General features: G+C 41.8%; 1 protein-coding gene across 1 annotated transcript in view; it reads left to right on the top strand.

Annotated features, from left to right (window-relative positions):
• The window catches only part of fa2h (fatty acid 2-hydroxylase), a 31,058-nt gene that overhangs the window by 5,292 nt on the left and 2,605 nt on the right, over positions 1-23,161 (top strand). Inside the window, exons 2-6 of the mRNA XM_068711622.1 lie at positions 18,235-18,354; positions 21,231-21,373; positions 22,072-22,172; positions 22,457-22,629; positions 22,864-23,116. Coding sequence (XP_068567723.1) covers positions 18,235-18,354; positions 21,231-21,373; positions 22,072-22,172; positions 22,457-22,629; positions 22,864-23,116 — 790 coding nt within the window. The remainder of the gene's footprint in view (positions 1-18,234; positions 18,355-21,230; positions 21,374-22,071; positions 22,173-22,456; positions 22,630-22,863; positions 23,117-23,161) is intronic.

Below are 23,161 nucleotides of genomic sequence, written 5' to 3'. Positions count from 1 at the left end.
TGCAGCAAGGTGTATTTACCTCTGTACAGGATGTGGATATATATATATATATATATATATATATAATACACCGCTCTATATGCCTCGACAAATTCTTTTCATTTAGTTTTTTCTCTTCCTATACATTGACTTGACATGTAAATGCATTCAATGAGGCAAAGAGGCAGAGGTCGAACTTGTGCAAGGGAATGTCGCTTGGGGAGGATAGTGCACATATTGTTGAATAAGTGGAGTGACTGAATGAATGAACAACGGAGATGCTATGGAAGAGAACATATGCAGAGAATTATACTAGAAGTGAGTCGGATTGAATAGCAGCAGTTAAGTGAAACTCTGAGAGGAAAAGGCCGAGACGAAGATGAAAATGAAGCCCAGTGCAGATGGAGAGTCTAGAACATAGATGAGGAAACGGAGCGTTATGAGGTGGAAACCAGGAGGTTGGAGCGCAGCATCGGGGTTGTGTCGGTGCGTGTTGATAAGTTTCCTGGATGGAATGCTGGGTCAGGCTGCTGGAGCGCTGGAATGCAGATGTTCATCTGCATGGATATCGCTCTGCTCAATGATGTGATTGTCTGTCAGCGGAGGAAGGGGGGGGGGGTTGGGAAAGGAATCGGTACAATATTAACAACAAGCTCAATATTAATTTGAACAATTGCAGTGGCAAATGTTGGCACTGGTTAGTCATCTATTTGAAACCAGCATTGGAGATATTACGATACCATCTTTTCCTTACAGATACCGATCTCTGAGCTCCGATACCCGACGTTCGTCAATCTTTTACTATTGTTATTGTCTATAGCTATTGCATGAAAAACACACAATTCAAATTGAGTAGGATACAAATAATCTTATTTTTATTTAAATTTGTGCTTTGATTAAAAGAAATCGGGGCATTACTAATTTTATTTATGCGTTGTGTGCTGCTTAGAGCTAGTGTTAGGAAGTTAAACGGTCATAATTCCCTCTGAAATATCTATTCTATATTGCTGCAGAAAAGATCTCCTTCAAACAACCGTATTTATTCACGTTTCTCCAAAAACTACATTTGCCAAGATTACATCTTGAACACGTCATTATAAAGTTATAATTTTCCTTCGGCCGATATCAATTGTTACCGAACAGAGCTTGAACGCATCATAATGTAAATGAATGGAACCTCCGCTAACGTTTGCTCTGTTATTTAGCCTAGCTGTGCTGCTAACTGCTAATGTCAACTAGCTCTCCTCGTTTTGGTTACGTTGAGGTTATTTATTAAAGACCATTATATACTCTCTTAATATGAGCCAATCACATGAAAGCATTTTAGGCTCTGGCCGGTGTTCTGTTACATCCAGCTGTACACCACACAAGCGCCCATGTCATCAGTCCCCCCCCCCCCCCCCCCCCCCCAACAAGCTGTTGAGGTCTTTTACAACTCCTAAGAGCTGAGTTTATCACCGTGGCGACACATTACCCAGCCCATTGTTTACCTTTTGCTACCATAGAGACTGCCGACGTGGCAATTAGCGCTCAGGTGCAGGCCTCAGGTGGCTCCCCCTCATCGCTACGGTAACACCTGGGAGAGACGGGGAGAGAGAGGGAGGATGAGGGATGGACGGTCAGAAGGGATGGAGACGAGCAATTGATTTGGTGTCTCACAGGAGTGAGACTGAAGCCCGCCTTGAACCTTTTCTGCCAATGTTAGCACTGAGCCCAGACCTAAGGTTGTTTTTTTTACCCATAAATCATTTTCCCCAAAGCTATTGTTCGTTCTCATTGGTCTGTTGTGATCCCACGGCGGGATCTGATTGGCTCGAGAGGCACGAGGCCCTGCTAGTGTTCATCAAGAAGAAGGACAGAGGACAATGTGGAACACTGGGACTGAATTTCCACTCAACTTTCCTAAAATATCATGATACATTTTGTATATCCTGAGTTACTAAAGTTACTTGTGAGAGGATGTGTTCACTTTCCTCCCATTACGTTTTGATTTGTATAAATTACGTGGATAAGGACTTTCCACCCCTTCCTCTTTATCCCATCATGCATCTGCCATGGATATAGTGTAATCAGAGTCTGGTTAAGGTGTTTAGATGAACCATTGTCATTAATTAAGGGACAGTATAAAACCTCTCCTCATGTGCTCTTCTGGAGAAACACCTCTGTGTCAGCTGAGAGCGATACTCGGATGGAGATCTGCGGGGAGAAATACATTTGTGTGTGTGTATATAGCTGCTGCCTTCCTGCTGCTGCCCTCTCCTTTTCTTTTCGATTTTACACATGGCCACAATTGCAGACAGATTATTTAAATAGAAAAAATACAGCTGTTGTTGCGAACCCCTTTAATGGCCTAGATGAAACAATTAGAATGCTAGGCAACAGCTTGGGTCCATGTTTACTTCCTGTCAACTAAGTGCTTGGCAGTGTGACCAAAAATCAATATCACTGTATTTTATTTATTTTTTAAATCTGGAGGTTTCACGGTATTTCACTGTATTCTTTTTTTTTTTTTTGCATTACTGGGCCTTGTATATGTTTATGGTGGTTTATTCTACAGTCAGGAGTAAATAGAATATATAAAAAAATCATTTTGGCATAAAAGTTGCCATAAATGAATGAATTAGAATTTGTTTTATTGTGGAAACTGCAACATAGTAAAAAACAAGAACTTAAAAATAAATAAGTTAAATATGGCAACAATTCAATGTGTCATTCACATGATACTGTGTGTGTGTGTGTGTGTGTGTGTGTGTGTGTGTGTGTGTATGTGTGTGTATATATATGTATATATATATATGTATATATATGTGTATATATATGTATATATATATACATATATATATATATATATATGTATGTATATATATATGTATATATATATATATATATATATATATATATATATATGTATGTATGTATGTGTATATATATATATATATATGTATGTATGTATGTATGTATGTATGTGTGTGTGTGTGTGTATATATATATATATATATACATATACATATATATACATGTATGTATATGTGTGTGTGTGTGTGTGTGTGTGTGTGTGTGTGTGTGTGTGTGTGTGTGTGTGTGTGTGTATATATATCATCTCATCTTCAACCGCTTATCCGTGATCGGGTCGCGGGGGCAACAGCTCCAGCAGGGGACTCCAAACTTCCCTTTCCCGGGCCACATCAGCCAGCTCTGACTGGGGGATCCCGAGGCGCTCCCAGGCCAGTTTGGAGATATAGTCCCTCCACCTGGTCCTGGGCCTCCCTCGGGGTCTCCTCCCAGCTGGTCGTGCCTTGAACACCTCCCTAGGGAGGCGCCCAGGTGGCATCCTCACCAGATGCCCGAACCACCTCAACTGGCTCCGTTCCACGCAAAGGGGCAGCGGCTCTACTCCGAGTCCCTCACGGATGACCGAACTTCTCACCCTATCTCTAAGGGAGATGCCAGCCACCCTCCTGAGGAAACCCATTTCGGCCGCTTGTACCCGCGATCTCATTCTTTCGGTCATGATATATATTTCGAATGTGCACCGTCACAGTAAGCACACAGATGGCTAACGTTATAGCTATAGGCCGACTGCACGCATGAAGGGTCACAGTGTTTTTTCTGCCTTTTACAGCAAGTCAGTCGTTCCGGTGAGGCCGCCAATCAAATCCCCGGTTTTGAGTGTTGCGATGTCACTGTAAAAGTAAATCATGTGCATCACAGATTTGATTTCAATAATCAAACCCATGTGAGAGATACGGGAGGCATTTGTTGTATTCTGGCTGCAATGAAGAGGCAAACTGGTAAAGCAGGAATCCCACATTATTTGATGCTTGCCTGTCCTTTTGAAGCGAGCATTAGGTGTGTGTGTGTGTGTGTGTGTGTGTGTGTGTGTGTGTGTGTGTGTGTGTGTGTTTTTTGGGGGGTTTTTTTAACGAGAACATGTCTTCAGAACATGGCAGCATGGTGAGAGTGGATGCATTGCTTATATGGCACTTCGCTCACCTGCTACTGTCTTTATGGTAACATGACACCTGCTGCACAAACTGGCTATAGCTACACACATCCTCTGATTATGAGAGAGAATTGGAATCTCAAGTCCTGGTCATTCAGGTTTGACTGGTTCTTTTAGTTAGAGGGAGACGAGTGATATTGCTAGCTACACACACACACACACACACACACATTCCATCCTCTTTCGCTGTGTCCTCGGGCAAAAAAAAAAAGAAAGTGTACACGCGCCTGAGGCGGATGATGTCGAATTGGACTTGCCACAAGGGTACAAGGCATCTGCGGTCAAACAGCAGCACCACCGCAACAATAGAGGATGTGACTTGTATTGTGGATGTGTTGCATTCATTATTCACATGAAGTATTGTTTACATTCACCTTGTGCGAGAGGGTGATGACATTAAGGTTCATTAGATTATCAACTATAAATATGTCAAGCATTTGACGAGCTTTACGATCGTTACATAGCTGTAATCGTGTTTACTTTCGTTTGTCGCCTCCACGGAGGAGGCTGCGTGTTTGGTTAGGTCTGTTTGTCTGTCTGTCAGCAGGATTACAGAAAAACTACTGGCCATTATTTTTGTAAAACTTGTGAAATTTCATTTTTGAGCGTACATATTTCAAACCTCTGGGCCAACACGCACCTTATTTTTGCGCTGTACCTTAACATAGCGAGGTAGGTCACCCTGCTATGGCGGAGGTCTGCGCTCTCCGAATGTCCTTCTAGAGGTTTTTCTTCCACCTGCTTCATGCAACAGCCTCAGAATCATGGAGGAAACAACACAAGTATCCCAAGCTAAACCAATCGCTGTTCTTCTTTTATCTCCCCCAACGAGGTGTGGTTATTTTTTTGAGGCTCTGCTCAGACTGCTGCCTCTCAGCTGACAGCAGTTTCGTGGAAGGGACAAAAGCAGAACCTGCTGAAATGACTGAGGGTTTGGATGAATGCTGTTGTGTAAAGATTTGTAGGTCATGGGGCAGAGAGGTCCGGTAACCTACGCTGCTCGGTGTCTTGTGCCGAAGTGTCCCTGAGCAAGACACAGAACCCCTAACCAGCTCACTGCTCCCAATATGCTGGGGATGGGTTAAATGCAGAGGCAAAATTCCATATGTATATGTACCTAATGTATAATGACGACTATAATAAAGGTGTGATATTGTCTGTGGCTGAATCCAGGAGAGGAGAGGCGTGTGTCGCCATCGCTCCGTCATCTGGCCAAAGTGTGAGCCGCGAGAGAATTTCAACTATGACACAGTCATGAGACCTTGTTGCTGCTGTCATTGTTTAAAAAAAATCTGAATAGCAGAGCAAGGCGCCTACTTATGATTCAGTGATGAATAAACAACGTTATCGCTTATTTTTTTAAAGCTTGATTTCGACTTTTTCCACACCCTGTAATTGACACATGGAACTGCTCGAAGAAGTAATCTTAAAATGTCCGCTTACATAGTGGCACATTATTTATTTTTTACTGAAAAGAGCCTGAACGCATCATAATGTTACTGAATGGAACCTCCATATGTCAGCTGTTACCAACTCTCCTCCGTTACTAACGTTACCAACTCTCCTCCTGATGATTAAAACACAGATTTGTTGTTCACAATGGAGCATTATCTTTGACTAGAAAGCATTAATACCGATCTCCCGATCGCATAATATATATATATGAATATCTCACACATTTCACACTGTGATGGTTAAGGTGTGTAATTAATCCACGGCTCACATGCGTCCGTTACACCACTATTGAGACTGAACACAGATGAGAATGGTTACAAGTTCTTCCTCGGTTCCCTGACCATGTCTGAGACCTAGAAGAGATAATGAAGTGTCTTATTATTATTATTATTATTATTATTAGGTCATGGTTTTAAGGATTTGATGATGTGTGAAATAAAGGTCAACAGACTGTGATTAGTCACTTCTGTTGGTTTTGTTAATAAACCATTTTCTCTTCCATTCGCTGTAGTCTGTGTGACTGATGTGCCACACAAGTGGTCGGTGTTATCGAACCCTCCGCAGTGTTGCTGAACTTCAACCCAGCTCTTTCCACATGCATCAGTCCGGAGACCTGCTGTCGACACGCCCTCAGAAACACACATGCACACATACGGTTGTCACAACGCCCGGTCCGTGGCAGGTTGCAATGTGCAAGTATAAACTGACATGAATACATAACCGCGTTATCCAATCGCACAACAAAGAAAAATACTCAAAGTGCTCGGTAATGTGGCCAAAATGTTCTATCACGCTATCGGGTCATTTCATTTATCTGTGCCGATATCTATATCACAATATAGCATTGTTTTCAGGTAATTAAATAAGTATTTTTTTTATATGAAAATAACATGGTTTTGTGAGCTCTTGTGTGAATTAATTAAAGCTGCTGCAAGGAACTTTCATCTTGTGTTGAATTCGGCCCCCCCTGTGGACAGAAGTGGTAGTGTTTGCGAATACCAGAGTGCCTTTACAAAACTACATTTTACTGCAGATAGATAGAATAACTATATAGAAATAGAATAACTATATAGAAATAGACAGTCTTCTCGTTGGTGGTCTCGTGTACTTATGGATATAGAGGCATCGGCATAAATTTGAGATAGTTTCATATCTTGATTAATGAAAATAAATTTGAGTTAGTATGTGCTTGTTATTAACATTTTGGAAGACGTAATTGTGTATCACGATATCTCTATCATCAAGATATGGATCAATTTAAACCTTAACTTATTTTCATATTGAATTATCGCCCAGCCCTTCTCCGTCGGTGCATTTTATTGATGATACGTGGATATTTTTGGCACACCCTGTGCTTTGATCAGCCTACAGTGTGACTTGTTGTGAGTGTCGTATCAGCGCGGGTGTGATAAACCTCCACAGGTTGACGCTCCTCATCTGCTATGTAACTGGAGACCAGAGGTTATGAAAGCTTTACAGGTGACGAAGGTCACCTGTAGAGCTGCTGCCTCTGATGCTCTGTTGTATCTTGGCTGTTATTTATTCACTAAAATCCTGGAGGAATTCTCAACCATGCTGCTGGAGACTGAGCCTAAAGCAGTGTCAATGTGATGATGATGATGATGTTTTTTATTCATCACAAATTGGGTTTGACTTTAGGGAAATAGAGTTAGAGTCGCCCTTTGTGTCACTGACTTTCATCACAACAATCTCGACTTCACAAACCAACCGTGACCAAGTCTGCTTACATAGTGGCTTCCCAGAGGGCAACAGCGACTCAGCCTGTGCCCTACACATAATTCCCCCACCTTTAGTCCCAGCACCACTCTATCTATAAACAGCCATAAAACACACGGTAATAAAACGCAATGACAGAAAACCACTGAAGAGAAGGATCCCAGTTTTTCTTTCGAGATGGAACAACCTTTAAATTGTTTGGTGTTAATTTACTTCAAAGTATCCAAGCAAGCCAAACTTCATTATCAATAAAAGACGAGACAAATACAAATAAAGAAATACAAAAATGGGCCTCGTGCACAAAGGGGAATTGGTAGAGTGAGATGTCTTTACCTGACCACCATTTTCTCGTGAGTGCCTGGTCGATACTGTGCATGTGCAGCTCTTTGCAGAGATGGGAAAGATGTGAGATGGCTCGGGGAAAAAAAACAACTTGTTTGATTCCTTTTTACCACTTTGCCTAATTTTGCAAGTGAGTCAATTGACGAGCCTGACGTGGCATTTTATTTTATTTTAGTCTTTTTGTTGAGCCCTGAGAGGCTCTTCAGTCGGTCACAAGTTGTGTTCTGAATTATATTATATCATTGCTATATTTTAGATGCATTTGTAATGACAATGGTCAAATATTAATATTTGCTGTAGAACTTTTTTTTTTTTTTATTTGCTTGATTGGGTTAATCTTTGAGCCTTGAGGGACAAGGGAAGGGATCCTGGATGATGCACGTGCTTAGAAATACAAAAAAATACAAGTTACAGTAGATACAGTTGTGGTCAAAAGTTTACATACACTTGTAAAGAACATAATGTCATGGCTCTCTTGAGTTTCCAGTTATTTCTACAACTCTGATTTTTCTCTGATAGAGTGATTGGAACGGATACTTCTTTGTCACAAAAAACATTCATGAAGTTTGGTTCTTTCATGACTTTATTATGGGTTAACAGAAAAAGTGACAAAATCTGCTGGGTCAAAAATATACATACAGCAACATGAATTAGCAATTTTGGTGACTTAGAAAGTTGTGTCAATGAAATGAGCTTCATAGCATGGCCTCTTAACTTCTTGTGAGTGATTATGAGTGACTATAGCCGGTGACTTCTCTGAGGCCATTTAAATAGGGCTCATTGGATACAAACGCCCACAAACGCTACAATGGGAAAGTCAAAGGAGCTCAGCATGGATCTGAAAAAGCGAATCATTGACTTGAACAAGTCAGGAAAGTCACTTGGAGCCATTTCAAAGCAGCTGCAGGTCCCAAGAGCAACAGTGCAAACAATTGTTTGTAAGTATAAAGTGCATGGCACTGTTTTGTCACTGCCACGATCAGGAAGAAAACGCAAGCTATCACCTGCTGCTGAGAGAAAATTGGTCAGGAGGGTGAAGAGTCAACCGAGAACCACCAAAAAGCAGATCTGCCAAGAATTAGAAGCTGCTGGAACACAGGTGTCAGTGTCCACAGTCAAGCGTGTTTTGCATCTCCATGGACCGAGAGGCTGCCGTGCAAGAAGGAAGCCCTCGCTCCAAAAGCGCCACGTTAAGGCTCGACTGAAGTTTGCTGCTGATCACATGGACAAAGATAAGACCTTCTGGAGGAAAGTTCTGTGGTCAGACGAAACAAAAATCGAGCTGTTTGGCCACAATGCCCAGCAATATGTTTGGAGGAGAAAAGGTGAGGCCTTTAACCCCAAGAACACCATGCCTACCGTCAAGCACGGTGGTGGTAGTATTATGCTGTGGGGCTGTTTTGCTGCCAATGGAACTGGTGCTTTACAGAGAGTAAATGGGATAATGAAGAAGGAGGATTACCTTCAAATTCTTCAAGATAACCTAAAATCATCAGCCCGAAGGTTGGGTCTTGGGCGCAGTTGGGTGTTCCAACAGGACAATGACCCCAAACGCACATCAAAAGTGGTAATGGAATGGCTAAATCAGGCTAGAATTAGGGTTTTAGAATGGCCTTCCCAAAGTCCAGACTTAAATCCCATTGAGAACATGTGGACAATGCTGAAGAAACAAGTCCATGTCAGAAAGCCATCAAATTTAACTGAACTGCACCAATTCTGTCAAGAGGAGTGGTCAAAGATTCAACGAGAAGCTTGCCAGAAGCTTGTGGATGGCTACCAAAAGCACCTAATTGAATTGAAAATGTCCAAGGGACATGTAACCAAATATTAGCACTGCTGTATGTATATTTTTGACCCAGCAGATTTGATCACTTTTTCTGTTAACCCATAATAAAGTCATGAAAGAACCAAACTTCATGAATGTTTTTTGTGACAAAGAAGTATCTGTTCCAATCACTCTATCAGAGAAAAATCAGAGTTGTAGAAATAACTGGAAACTCAAGAGAGCCATGACATTATGTTCTTTACAAGTGTATGTAAACTTTTGACCACAACTGTATTTCTGCTGAAGACTAGGCACATACATAGTGTAATGCAGTTCACTATACACTTTTTAAATCAGGGAAAAAGAGAGGTATGGGATCGGTACTCGGCATCGGCAGATACCCTGTGTTGAGGTATTGGAATTAGGAGCTGTTACTTCAAAGGGCTAATCTGACAAATGTCCTCTGCTCTGTTATACGTATAACGGATCACCCATCCAGCCCCTCTATCCTTCACCTTTGACCCCATGCCCTAGTTATTTCAGTATCTGCTCAGCCCTTCAACCCTTAACACTCTTTTATGTAATTTCAACCCACAACCCCATGATGCCATATAGACCATTTCACAGTTGTAAACGGAAACATTCCCAATGGGTCCCAAGTTTATTTCCTGTAGCAGTGCATTGAATATATCAGAAAAGGTGAGGGTCGTTATGTCATTGTGACAGCACATGTGAATGCGGTGTGCATGGCGAGTCCCATTATAACCCATCATATGTGTTGTTTCACCTTTGACTGACAAATGCTTTCACACAATTTAAAAACAATAAATGATGTTGTTTTTTTTTATCTAAATGTGTTTGTTTCCATGTTATTGGACTCCAAATAGATCCTCCTGTCCAGCAGCTGCATGTAGCTCAACTCAAGATAGCAACATCACAAGACATGACCAAACAATTATCTCTAACCAGACTGCATTTACAACCAGGTCAATTTATTAATGGCTCTGATGATGAAAGATTTGACTCGATGACATGGCCTGTCACAGTTAGGTAAATATAGGGCCTGACAGTATGCTGCAATGTCTGCCTCATTTGCATTCAGCTAGCATACACAGAAGTCCTGACAGGGATTAAGCTAAAGAGGCTGTAAAGATTCGCTGTCGCTCACCAACACTGTAGCTCCCTGTCTGTTTTCTTTTGCACCGTAACAAGAATAATTTCTTACTAACGTTAATGGTCTTATCTCCAAATTAATGTAGGACGTCTCAACAGACATATTGCTGGCTAACGTTAGCTAACAAAGTGTGAATGCTATCTTTCCTTCCTTCCTTCCTTCCCTCCTTCCTTCCTTCCTTCCTTCCTTCATGTCCTCGGTTGGAGTGTATATTAAAGACATCAGCTGATAGGGAGTAAACATGGACCCAAGCTGTTGCCACGCGATTGAAATCCATTGAAACAATTTATTCATGTCAATGCATTTTCACCATTTGGTTCCTCTTCCTCCCCACCACCTTATCTTTGGGAACACAATAAATCGTAACAAAATGAAATGGGGCCAAACGGCAGTGTGGACCGCCATCCACAGTTACTTCTTCATGTGTGTTTTAAATTGTTGAATCATCACTGTTGTCCCATCAAGCTAACCTAAACTGTCACAGATTTGAGGGACGTTTTTCTCTTATTGTATTCACGACCAAACTCAGGGCCCTATTGCCCTGAAAGTCTGTTTTATTCCTCTTCACCACAGTCATTTAAGTCATCCACCCACATTCTCCTCCTCCTCCTCCTCCTCCTCCTCCTCCTCCTCCTCCTCCTCCTCCTCCTCCTCCTCCTCCAGCGGAGGCTGACTGTAGTTCCTGTGTTGCGATGGTACCAGGCCACATCGCCACCCCACTCTAACCATCTCCTTTGTTTTATTTTGCGCCTCATTCTTTCATGTTTTTTCTTCCCACTGTGACAGAGCACTCCTTATGTTTTCTCCTTGACAGTGATGTCCTCTGTAAAATAATATTATTCAGTCACCCTGCCCTCTCCTAAAGAGGCGCCTCTGAAGTTTGCATTTAATTGTGATTCATGGATTCAGAAACACGATGACCTGGCAATAACCTCAAGATTATTATCTGTGTCATGAGAGGGTAAATTGAAGATTTAATCAATTAAATCAATGATCTACCTAAATGGCAAATATGGACAAAGGAGGAATGACGTAGTTGAGGTTTGCCTTTCAAAAGACAACATAAAAGATTCTTTAGGTTGAGGATGTTTATGAAGCTTGTTGAATGCTCTTAATCACACTATATGATGAAGCTAGCGCAGCATGATTCCTATAATCATCCCTCCCCATGCTGCACTCAATAGGTGTCATTCTCGACATGACAATGGGTCGAAGTAGGTGAGAGTTGTGTCAACAGCACAGACATACCACCCATTGCCTCACCCCGGGCCTGAAGAGTGTACACAGGCACTCCTGGATCAGCAGGAACACAGATCAAGGCCAGCAATTAGTTACTGAACTCCCTCCTCCTGCATTCAGTGTTCATTTAACAGCTAGCTAAATTAACCTGCTATTCATTTGTTCTTTGGCTCTCTGGCTTTACATTCAGGCACCAACGTAGAGGATGTGACAGAGCGGGTGATTTAACTTGAGCTGCCTTTAACTTGAGTCCTGTAGTTGCAAAAATAATTCAGATTGTATAGAAGTCTATGAGAAAATGACTCTACTTCTCACTTGATTTATTACGCCAGTAAATATTGTGAACATGAGTTTATGGTCTCAATCTCTAGTTTCAAGTCTTCTTCAATACAAAATGATGTTAATGATGTTAAATTATGGACCATTTAGAGTCAAATAGACCATAAAGCAGGGTCTGCTTTAGGGTGGGGCTACCTTGTGATTGACAGGTCGCTACCAGAGTCGTATACGGCGTCTCTGTCACGGCGTTGCTCCTCTGTAGTCCAAATATGGTCGCTTCCGTTCACTGGTTGCAAAAAACCAAGATGGCGATGGCCACAATGCCAAACTCAAGGATTCAAAACCGCAGTTGACAAACCAATGGGTGACGTCACGATGACTACGTCCACTTCTTACATACAGTCTATGAAATATACTGACATGTTTTGTAAACAATAGGCGGCCTTACTTTTCATGGTGGAAGACAGAAAGAATAGAAACTAAAGGTAAATAAAGGAATGTGAGGTTCCTGATTACAGTTCAATAGAGAGTATAATGGACACATGTTGACTTCCTGACACCAAACTGTCCCAATGTCCAACTTCAAAAGAAAAGAGAACCTCTTCTCACTCAAGCCTGGATTATTAGAAACTATAGCTTTGTGCAAGTCTTCCTCTAGATATTTCTTTACACTGACAAATTAAACAACAAAAAAAGGACCACATCCTGTTGATCTTTTTTGCAGGCACAGCGCAGAAGGTCTAACCAAAATACCCAAAAAAGCAAAAGTCTCTTTGTTCCTTTTGCATCGCTCTTTTCTGTTCTTAATGTAGCGACGGAGCCTCTCCCAGCTGTTAGCAGACTTGTACTACCGGGGTAGCTAGCGAGCTGTACCCAGCATGCCGTTCGGCGGTGTAATTTTATAAATGTACATTTATTAGTGTTACAAATTGTTTATGTGTCACAAACTGTTGTGTCGTGGTGTTTCGCCCTGTTGAAGAGCGTTAGTTGTGGGTTATTAATTGTTGTTATAAAGTTCTACCATGATTAAGGGTCCCTCTCGATACAGTTACGACAAATAGCTCCGACCTTAGCAGTGAGCAATATGTTTTGCTGCCTGTTGAAGAGCGACAGATGTTGGTTAAGCTATGTGGTATATGAAAAATGTTTACCACATGGGAAATTAAAACTGGCATGCCGCCCTGCACTAGTTCAGACCCACATCAAACTGCGGTTGGAACGGCTGTGGTGTATCGCACCAGAAACAAGTTGATCACCCATCAAAGATGTGGTTCTGTTTGTTTGTTTCAGGTAAATGACAGATGTGTTGCTCCACTCCAATAAAACCCAACTGTCCTATTTCTAGGCACGCTATAAATTGCTGTAGCTGGCTTTTCTAGTACCTAATTAAAACAAACTGTGATCGTTCGTCCACCTGCTGCATTAAATAATGGCTAAAGATTGATCTTAAGTGTGAAACTCACAAAAAATCAAAAGCCTGCACCTGAGCAGCGATATTGTTTGCTGCAACTGTGTCCCTGTAGGGAAGGATAGTTTTCTAAATGTTATAGTCAGGTCTAATTGTTTTTGTTCAAAGGTCATACAGTTGTATAACCATAAAGGAAATCAAACATTAAGGCAATTACTGAACAACTTCCTGTCTTGGTTTATTTCTGGTCAGGTAGGAGAGTACAACAAAACGTTGGCGTCCCAGTTGGTGAACAGCTGGAGGAATACTGTGTACCTGGTTTGAATTTCGCTATTAAGCTTTGTGTTTGTTTACAGCCGCTCCCCTCTCTGCGTTCCACTTAAAGCTCAAGAGAATCTGTCAAAATGAATATGTAAAATTGTACAAGTTGCCTTTCCTTTTTGTATGCAGATGTTTGTAATCTCCTATACTTATTTACATGCCACAGCGATCGTTTTATATCCGTCAGCCAACACCTTCAATGCCTTTAATGGCTTTAGGTGCTGACACATTTTCAGTGTTATCTTAGAATGGGAATACAACAACCGGTCACATTTTGAAAATGATGAAGCAGAGGTTTCCCTCGAGCTTAGAAGGGTGGTTCAACAGCAGAAACCACTTAAAGTTACAATACATATCCCTGTTGATGGCGGGACATGATGTGCCATCACAGATTGGGTGTAAATAAAACTATACAATTGCTTTTATTAATTTTTTGATTATTATCCGTCAATATTTATGTTTTGGTTAATTATTTAATTAATTTAGTCCATTTTTTAATTGGATATTTGGCTAAGTAGGTGAGTTTGTTATGAAATCTAGTTTGGTAGTCATACTTCTTGGCTCTCTTTCAGTTTTTCTTCTTTGACACATACAATAGAAAGTACAAATTTTAAATAAAAACACAATGGAGGATTTGTATTTAAAATCTAACAAATCTATGCAACATTGGTAACAAAGGGACTCCGATACAATTCTCTGATCTGGCTAAATAACCCACCCCAGAACTCTGATCATGTTCTTTTTTCTGTTTTAAAGTCCTTGCAAGTTAATGTTCCTCTTCTTAGAACCTGCTGACACACTGTTCCCTTTACCGAAGTCACTGAAATGTATTAACAAACAAACAAACCCTCTCACTCTCACACACACACACACACACACACACACACACACACAAATGCACAGGCAAATACCAGTAGTTGTACATGATAAACTGTCAACTATAATCAACTATTTGTTTTCACCTTTACCAACTATAACTATTAATGGACATACTGATCTGTGACGTCATCACAAAGTTTAGCCTATGGTTCAAGAACTCATGGGCGGGGCCAGTGGGAGAAACACTGCTGCATACCGCTGAAAACTTTTTTAACGTATGTGTCGGGCGACCGAATAGGCGCCATCTTGGGGTTCGGTGTCCAGTTCTTATAATGCGTCCATGGCTGAACCACCTATGGACGGGTCAGGATGTGATAGCATTTCATAAACTAGTGGAGAATTCAAGTTTGTCTTTTTAAAGAACATGGGCTTTTGGAGAAAAAAGCTATTTGGTAATATGAGAGTAACACATGCCACTGTATCTGATTTTGTCTCTATTTTTTTTTTTTTATGCATTTGAAAGACAAAAAATAGGAACTGAGTTGTGTAACTATAAAAACATGTCATGAATAAAAAAAAAGAAAAGGAACAGGAACCAGACATCATTGATCACTTTCAAGCCAAACTGGAGCTTTCCTTTTATTAATAGCAATACAACTAACTTTTAACTTCATATTCAATACTGATTCTGATCAACACTGTACCACGTTTATGTTCCTACAAAAAGCTCATTTAAAGTCTGAAGAAACTAAAATTGTATTTTCTTAAACTGTTCCGATTGTGTGTTGCGTCTGCATAAAAAATAAAAATCTTTAAAGTGGTATGTGGGGGTTTGCACATAATTTGTCATAGCAGAATTGTGAGATGTGTCTTTGCATCGCCCGCCAACATAAAGCATGACAATATATCTGAAACAATGGCAATGTTGACTTCTAGTTGAAGCACTGCTGCACCGCACCTGCCGAGTCCGTCGAGCTCCACCGAGCTTTTGTTAAGCCGTATGTACAGTATGAAGTGGGACAAGCTCATTAAACGTTGCTCACAGCCTCACTCACGTAGGCCACTGCTGATACAGAGGGTGTGTCTGCTTAATACTGTCACCAACATAAAGCTATCACGCTGCTTGTTTCAGTGTGTGTGTGTGTGTGTGTGTGTGTGTGTGTGTGTGTGTGTGTGTGTGTGTGTGTGTGTGTGTGTGTGTGTGTTGGTAGCTGTGAGCCAAAAGAGTTTGCCGTGCCGCCCTGTGTGATTGTTTTGGTATCGGGTCTGTATCACCATGTACAGTATCACCTATAACAACGCTAAACAAATGACACGCTCAATGTTCAGTGTATTTATTTTCTGATACTCACATTTTATCAAATTAGTATTGATACTGCTGTTACTAAAGAGCTACAGGAAACAGACACACAAGATTTTACTTTTGTTTTAAGTCTTTTTTTCTTTCTTTTTTTTAATAAAGCATATAAACTTATTGTCCTGTGTCAGGACGATCTACATCCCAGTGTGTGTTATTATCTGTATAGACAATACTGTAGACACGGCAGGGTGATGGATCAGAGAACAGGTTTCAAGTAAAGTATTGATCTCGTATTACTAGACGTCAGAGTGAGCTCCAACATCGAATGTATTAGTCTTCCAATCAGGACGAGACAGCTTAATGGTCTTTGTCTCTTTTTTTTTCTTCTTTTTTTTAAAGTGTGATAATTGGGGTGGGGGGGTGTTATGTTGCCTCTGTAGGTGTTATATTACCAAGGTGATGTAAGTAACAAACCACAGGGGACTTGTGACTAAGGGTGTGTGTGTGTGTGTGTGTGTGTGTGTGTGTGTGTGTTTTATGTATGTGTTCGCTTGTGCATGTGTCTAAAAACCAACCAGCTGATAAATATTTCACTTGACTGACAGCCAATCAGAGGGGGAACAGAGGCGGCCAATGGCAGACAAGAGAAGGAAGACGGTGATGAGTTTGGTGACATTGTCACGGGACGAAAGAGAAGCAGATATAGAAACATTTCACTGACTACGTTTCCATGCATTTCTTTTGACTTATCCCAAATAAGACAATATTCCTACTTGGCTGATGAAAATGAATCTTCCACTAATATTCCAGAGTACATGGTTAACATAACCGTGCGTGCGAACACAACCTCCCTCTTTCATGGCAAAAAAGTGCAAACATTTCCACTTTTCAAACTTCTCCTGCAGCATAATCCACATCTCCGCTGTCTGTCTGCCCATACAGTACGCTAATTCTATTTCATTATGTATTCATAACGCTCATGTCTTCTCCAACACGCGTGTCTGAGGCCGCAACAGCTGCCACTTCCTTTCGTTTGTCAGGGTGAGTGACTGAGTGAAAGCCACTAATGTTTCATTCAAATAGGCACTCTGCCTTCAGTTTCCCGGGTAAGAAGTCAGTGGAAACGTTTGATTAGAAAAACTTGGCTTTTGCATTTTCACACACAGAGATGGAGAGGTGACCGACCGCACATTTTCTCTCTGCACGGCTGACACATTGTGGCCCACACTTTCCGGTCTTCTTTCTGACCGCAGCCGGTGCTGCTGAGAGCACACGCTCTGATCGAGTTATTTGGACGTATTCTAAAAAACCCTGGGGTTGGATTTCTCACCGTTCTTCATATCTTACTTGCATCTTGTGGATAAGTGTGCAGCAGAGTCGGATCAATGATTGATCGGCGCCCCGTATTTTTCACCTCTAACCGCGGAAACGGCGGTTGCAAGTGTTTGTCAGTTCAAAAGGTTCAAAGATTGAGGATTGTAAATGTTAAGTGTTGAGGCGTACATGTCACATGTTGCCTTCAACCTTTTAGTATCCACCATGGTGATGACAGTAAAGGGCAGTCCCTCTGGTAAACAACTGGCCCGTGTGACTCATCGAACACACAAACAGAGGCTCGATGTAATTAGACCTGTGTTTTTGATCACACCGTGTTGCTATTTAGAAAATATTTGAGCTAGTTTGGATCAAAAATAGTTATATCTGTCAGTTTCAAATGTAGCTTATGATTTACGAATTATATTTCCCGTCCTTTACAAGCCGTTTCCTCATATAAATTGCAGACAATGTCTGGCTCTGGCAGTTTAATGAACCCATCGCATCGCACGGGGTCTGCAGCGATGTCAGCAACCCACCTGACCCGCCATGAAACACAGACCCCGTCTTGTTTTACAATGCTTCGTGGTTCATGGGTTCGTTTTTTTTTGCCCTGTCATCACCATTTATATGTGTTTACAAGAGCACAAAGTCCTTCACGGACCTAGCGTCTTAATTTTGCTCTCAGAGGCCAACAGAGTGACACATTTCACTTCAATATACACACAATTTTCTATCTAGGGAAGCATGCCTCCGCACCCCCCCTTGACACAAACTGTGGGAAATACTGTCATATGCGATATAAACTGGAATTTATTGTGACGGAGCATCTTTATTGGTCGTGGATGAAGGCTCTATATTGCAGGAAAGGGCGTTTTCAGGTGTTGATTAGATCAATAGTGTCCTGCCATACCTCCCCTTGCCTGCACCAATCTTGCACCCCCACTGTGACACAGGTCCGTGTCTTAAACAGGTCCGCCTCTATGACAGGAGATTGGGGGAAAAGAAAAAGGGCTCGTCCAGTTCGTCCCAGCTCTGACCACGAGTCTACCTTCCCGCCGTTAATCACGTCCCTTTTTGTCTCGTTTTTTCCCTTCAGACTCTGAGAGAGAGGAGGAAGGCCGGCGAGCAGACGGTCGGAGAGACGGGAGACGAGACGGCGAAAGAGGAGGACGAGAAGGCCGATTACAACCGCTGCAGCTCCGTGGACCTGGACACGGTGTGTGTGTGTGTGTGTGTGTGTGTGTGTGTGTGTGTGTGTGTGTGTGTGTGTGTGTGTGTGTGTGTGTGTGTGTGTGTGTGTGTGTGTGTGTGTGTGTGTGTGTGTGTGTGTGTGTGTGTGTGCGTGCGTGCGTGCGTGCGTGCGTGCGTGCGTGCGTGCGCGCGTGCGCGTGCGTCATGGGGTTGTAGACGAAGAGTGAACAGTCCTCGGGTTATTCACCCTGCCTCGTTACAAAACCGTCCCTGTTTGTGAGTACGCTCTGAAGTTCTCACACTGCTGGACAAGAGCACGTACAAACACACACACACACACACACACACACACACACGTGTTAATGGCTGTAAAAAAAAAAACATAACTTTGACCTAAAGTCTTAACCCTAAACTGTCCCCGTAAAGGAGCGTTTCCTGTCTATTCTCGTGAGACCAGCTTGTCTCGGTTAATATATATAAAAAAAAAATGACAATCACGAATAACGACGCACTCAGGCGTTCATTAGAAATCATGCGATTGAGCGGTCTATTTTTTGTCCTCGGCAGCGATCAGCATACCAGGTCCTCCTTGCACGGGACAATATGATGGCAGACCCAACCCGTCCGTCTCGCTCACTCTGATGCCAGGCGTCAGTGCAGGGAGCTGAGATGCGCCTCTCTTCACATTGTGTTCACATTGTAAACCTGACCCTGTAGACCTTCACTGTAAAAGTAAATCATGTGCATCACAGATTTGATTTCAATAATCAAACCCATGTGAGAGATACGGGAGGCATTTGTTGTATTCTGGCTGCAATGAAGAGGCAAACTGGTAAAGCAGGAATCCCACATTATTTGATGCTTGCCTGTCCTTTTGAAGCGAGCATTAGGTCTGTGTGTGTGTGTGTGTGTGTGTGTGTGTGTGTGTTATCACATTTTTCTCCGAGCACATCTACCACTCAGGAATGCGAGGCACTGTTTCACAAATTCACGTGGCCTTTTGTAATTTGTCACCTTCTAATTATGTTTTTCGTAACTATTAACTATTAACAGAGAATCAATATTAGATGATGTCATAAGCTACTGTCCAAAGACATTATATATATATATATATATATATATATATATATATATATATATATATATATATATATATATATATATATATATATATATATATATATATATATATTGAGTTTTAAGTATAATGTTCTTGATAGAATCAAAGGACTTCTTCCACCGTGTTTCAAACTGTCATCACTTGCCTGGGGGAAGTATCAACCTCTTGTCACAAGTGTGTTTATCTTCATCCTGTGACATGAGATTTCACTTCTTTCTTTTTTTTTTTGCACATACAAGGTACCAGCTGATTTCAGTGCAGTTGTTGTAGTTTAATGCTCCTTCACTTTTTTTTCCTATTAGTTTTTCTATCATTATTATTTATTGCTACATTACTTTGATGGTACAGACAACGACAGGCTCAGGAAGTAGCAACCTTTTCAAAACTAGTCGCTAAAAAGTGATTTAATTTAATTTATAATAATACATACTATACATACACCCACTGAGCTATGTACTTATGTTGCAGCTGTGCAAAGTAGGCTTGTGTGCAAAGCTGCTATAGAAAATAACTTTAGTGCATTTTCATGCTTTTAAGTCTTTTTTTACCCATGTTTGTTTTGTTTTTTTCTTTGCAGACTGGGCATTTTATCATTATTATATCAATATAGTAATATGAGCTTGGATATTGTCTTATATTTTTTAATAAGTGTCTTTTCCTGGTTTTAAATTGCACAAAAGTGAATTAATTTTCTGATCCAACCAGCCTGTTCTAGCTATCATTATGATTATTTATCAAAAATCTCATTGTGTAAATATTTTATAAAAGCACCAACGCAATATCGATATGAAGGTATTTGGTCTCTAATATTGTCATATTTTATTGTCCCGATATTGCCCAGCCCTTGACTGTTGTATCTTATTACATGTACTGCCCAGCATCACTTACTATCAGCACAAAAGCAGAAAAAGCTGCTCAACGGTATCAGAGTGTCCTGAGTGGACAGAGGTAATAAAGGACAGAGATGCAGCGCTCTGATGTTGATAACTTGGCAACCCTGCAGTGACACGACGGCGAGCTGAGCAGCCGGCAGAAGTGCCCCGGCATGCTGAGCTGTCAGCCTGAGTGAATGTACTGTATTTATGATGCTGCGTGTGGAAGTGGACATGTCAGCCACTGTGGCCGCGCGCTGAGAGACCACCTTTGGATTTTTGTGTCTAAATGAGGGCGTGTGATAAACACTTTATCACCTTTTATTGCTTTTAAACCGCCTGAGCCAGTTATCTACCTGAGGCAACTGTGTCAGTCTGTGCCTGACACCAATGTCCTCAGATTGGTATCATAAGTGAGACACCGTCGCCGGGGCAACAATCACCATATCCCAAATAATAAATAAAAAACACAATTTTAAAGTGCATTATTTGGGATTGTATGAGGCCTAAAGTGTCGACCCTCTGGTTTAATGTGATGGGCATGGTTTTACTGTACTCATCTGTCCTTTGGGTGTTACAAAACTGACCACAGATCAGTGTTAAGTCTTGATTGTTTGTCCACCCCAGATCTGCATGTCTCATGTTAAAGAAAAGCAGCTCATTCTCTGGTCTTATGATTTAGAATCTTCAAATATTAATGGCACAAACCCAACACAAACATACAAAGCGTCTCTTCCTGGTTTGACAAGAGCGGTTCATCGATTGTTAACTCTCTGCTGCCACCTGCTGGATGCAATCGTTACACGTTTCTGGTGTAAACGCACTGTTCTGTGGACTTTCTACAGCACAGGCCCATTCACCCTACAGACTCCGTCATACTAAATTGTCATTGGTTGTATATTATTACAGGATTTGGTTGACTGGCGGAAGCCCCTGGCATGGCAGGTAGGCCACCTCGGAGAGAAATATGATGCGTGGGTTCACCAGCCAGTCGACAGACCAATCAGACTGTTTGGAAACCCCTTCCTCGAGGCCAGCACCAAGACATCCTGGTAAGAGACTTTGACTTTTATCTTATTAAAAAAAAAAAAAAAAAGTAAGGTAAAAAGTTTTTTGCGTGGAAAAACAACAACAACAAACAATAAAAAATACAGTATATGATCCTGATCAGATATTTCTATTTTCCTAGGTAGTACAGCTGCACAGTGCAAACTCCTAATACATTATTCAAATCAACCCAAAGCCTTGATATTTGAATAGCCCTGCGTTGCATTAAGAAATAAATGTCCTGCATCCATGAATAGCTGACAGCAAAACGCAAGACCGGCTCACAGTGCGCTGAAATGAAACAAGTGCACGTATACTATGTAAATCACAATTTAAACAGCCCCAGCTCACACACTTGGCGGACAGCAGAGAGTTAACCGCTGTCGTTCGTTGCTTTGCATGACAGCTTGGCATGTAAAAACACAATATAGCCGATACCGATCAGGTAAAAGAATGCCTTGATCGGCCCCGATACTGATCTTTGAGATACAGTAATACGGTAATTGCCAACCAGCGGAATTCATCATAGTTCTAGTTCATCAACAGCTCATCAACTTTTTCAAATAGAGTGAGGTTCCTGCTCCTCTGACCACTAGGCTGAATCACCCTCAATATGATATGATAGAGAAAATCTGAAACAGACGTGACTTCTTCCATAAAGAACGAGAGAATGACCAAATTGATATGTGCTCTCTCGCTACAGGTACTGGGTACCAGTGGTGTGGCTTCCTATTGTGTTTTATTTCAGTTGGCACTGCTACACCACCTTGGCTAAGGGCACCACCAGGCTCAACCTCACTTCAGGTAACACACACACACACACACACACACACACACACACACACACACACACACACACACACACACACACACACACACACATAGACACACACACAAGTGCCTGCCTGAACACACAGCCATACTGTGTATCATGATTCAAATTAAGCACCAGAGACTATTTGCGCACTTTCATTTTCATTTGCACATCTCATTTGTACGCACGCGACCCTATAATGCCACGTCATCATCGCTCCAGCTAACGTATGTGTGTGTAACTTATGTCACTATCCGTGTGTGTGTGTTCCCAGGCATCTCTGTCCCGATACACAAGTACCTCTTCCCACTGCTCTTTCTGATGGGCTGGTTCTTGTGGTCGTTCATCGAGTACTGCATCCATCGCTTTGTCTTTCACATGAAGCCGCCGGCCCACAACTACTACCTCATCATGATACACTTCCTCCTGCACGGACAGCACCACAAGGTACAACAAACACTGAGGGATGGGCCATCAAACTGGTTTAATCATTAGCTCCTAACTGTTTATGCCCTTTAATGACGGTAATAAACAACTTTATCTCTATTCCAACATAGTTTCAACCTCACTTTCGTGCTCTGAATGTTATCTATCGTTATAATTGACATCGATCATTTACGATTCTCTTTAAACGAACATGCTTTTCATCCCGTCGTGGGCGTATGATGTCTGTCTCCACAGTCTCCGTTCGACGGCTCTCGGCTGGTCTTCCCCCCCGGCCTGGCCTCTCTGGTGGTGGGGACTTTCTATATGATCCTTTGCAGCACGCTCCCGGAGATCCTCGGGACGTCGGTGTTCGTCGGAGGACTGTGTGGCTACGTCGTGTACGACATGATCCACTACTACCTTCACTACGGTTCGCCCAAGAGAGGCTCGTACATGTACGGCCTGAAGGCCTACCACGTCAAACACCACTTTGAGCACCAGAGAGCAGGTCAGCTGGAAGCCGTACATTTGACAGACATATAGGGACCAAGGA

Source organism: Cebidichthys violaceus, unplaced genomic scaffold (genome assembly GCF_023349555.1).
Source record: "Cebidichthys violaceus isolate CVI_PGR_0920_01 unplaced genomic scaffold, fCebVio1.0.p SCAF_164, whole genome shotgun sequence".
Classification (NCBI taxonomy): Eukaryota; Metazoa; Chordata; class Actinopteri; order Perciformes; family Stichaeidae; genus Cebidichthys; species Cebidichthys violaceus.
The sequence above is the reverse complement of the archived record's forward strand: the minus strand, read 5'-3'. Positions and strand labels throughout refer to the sequence as shown.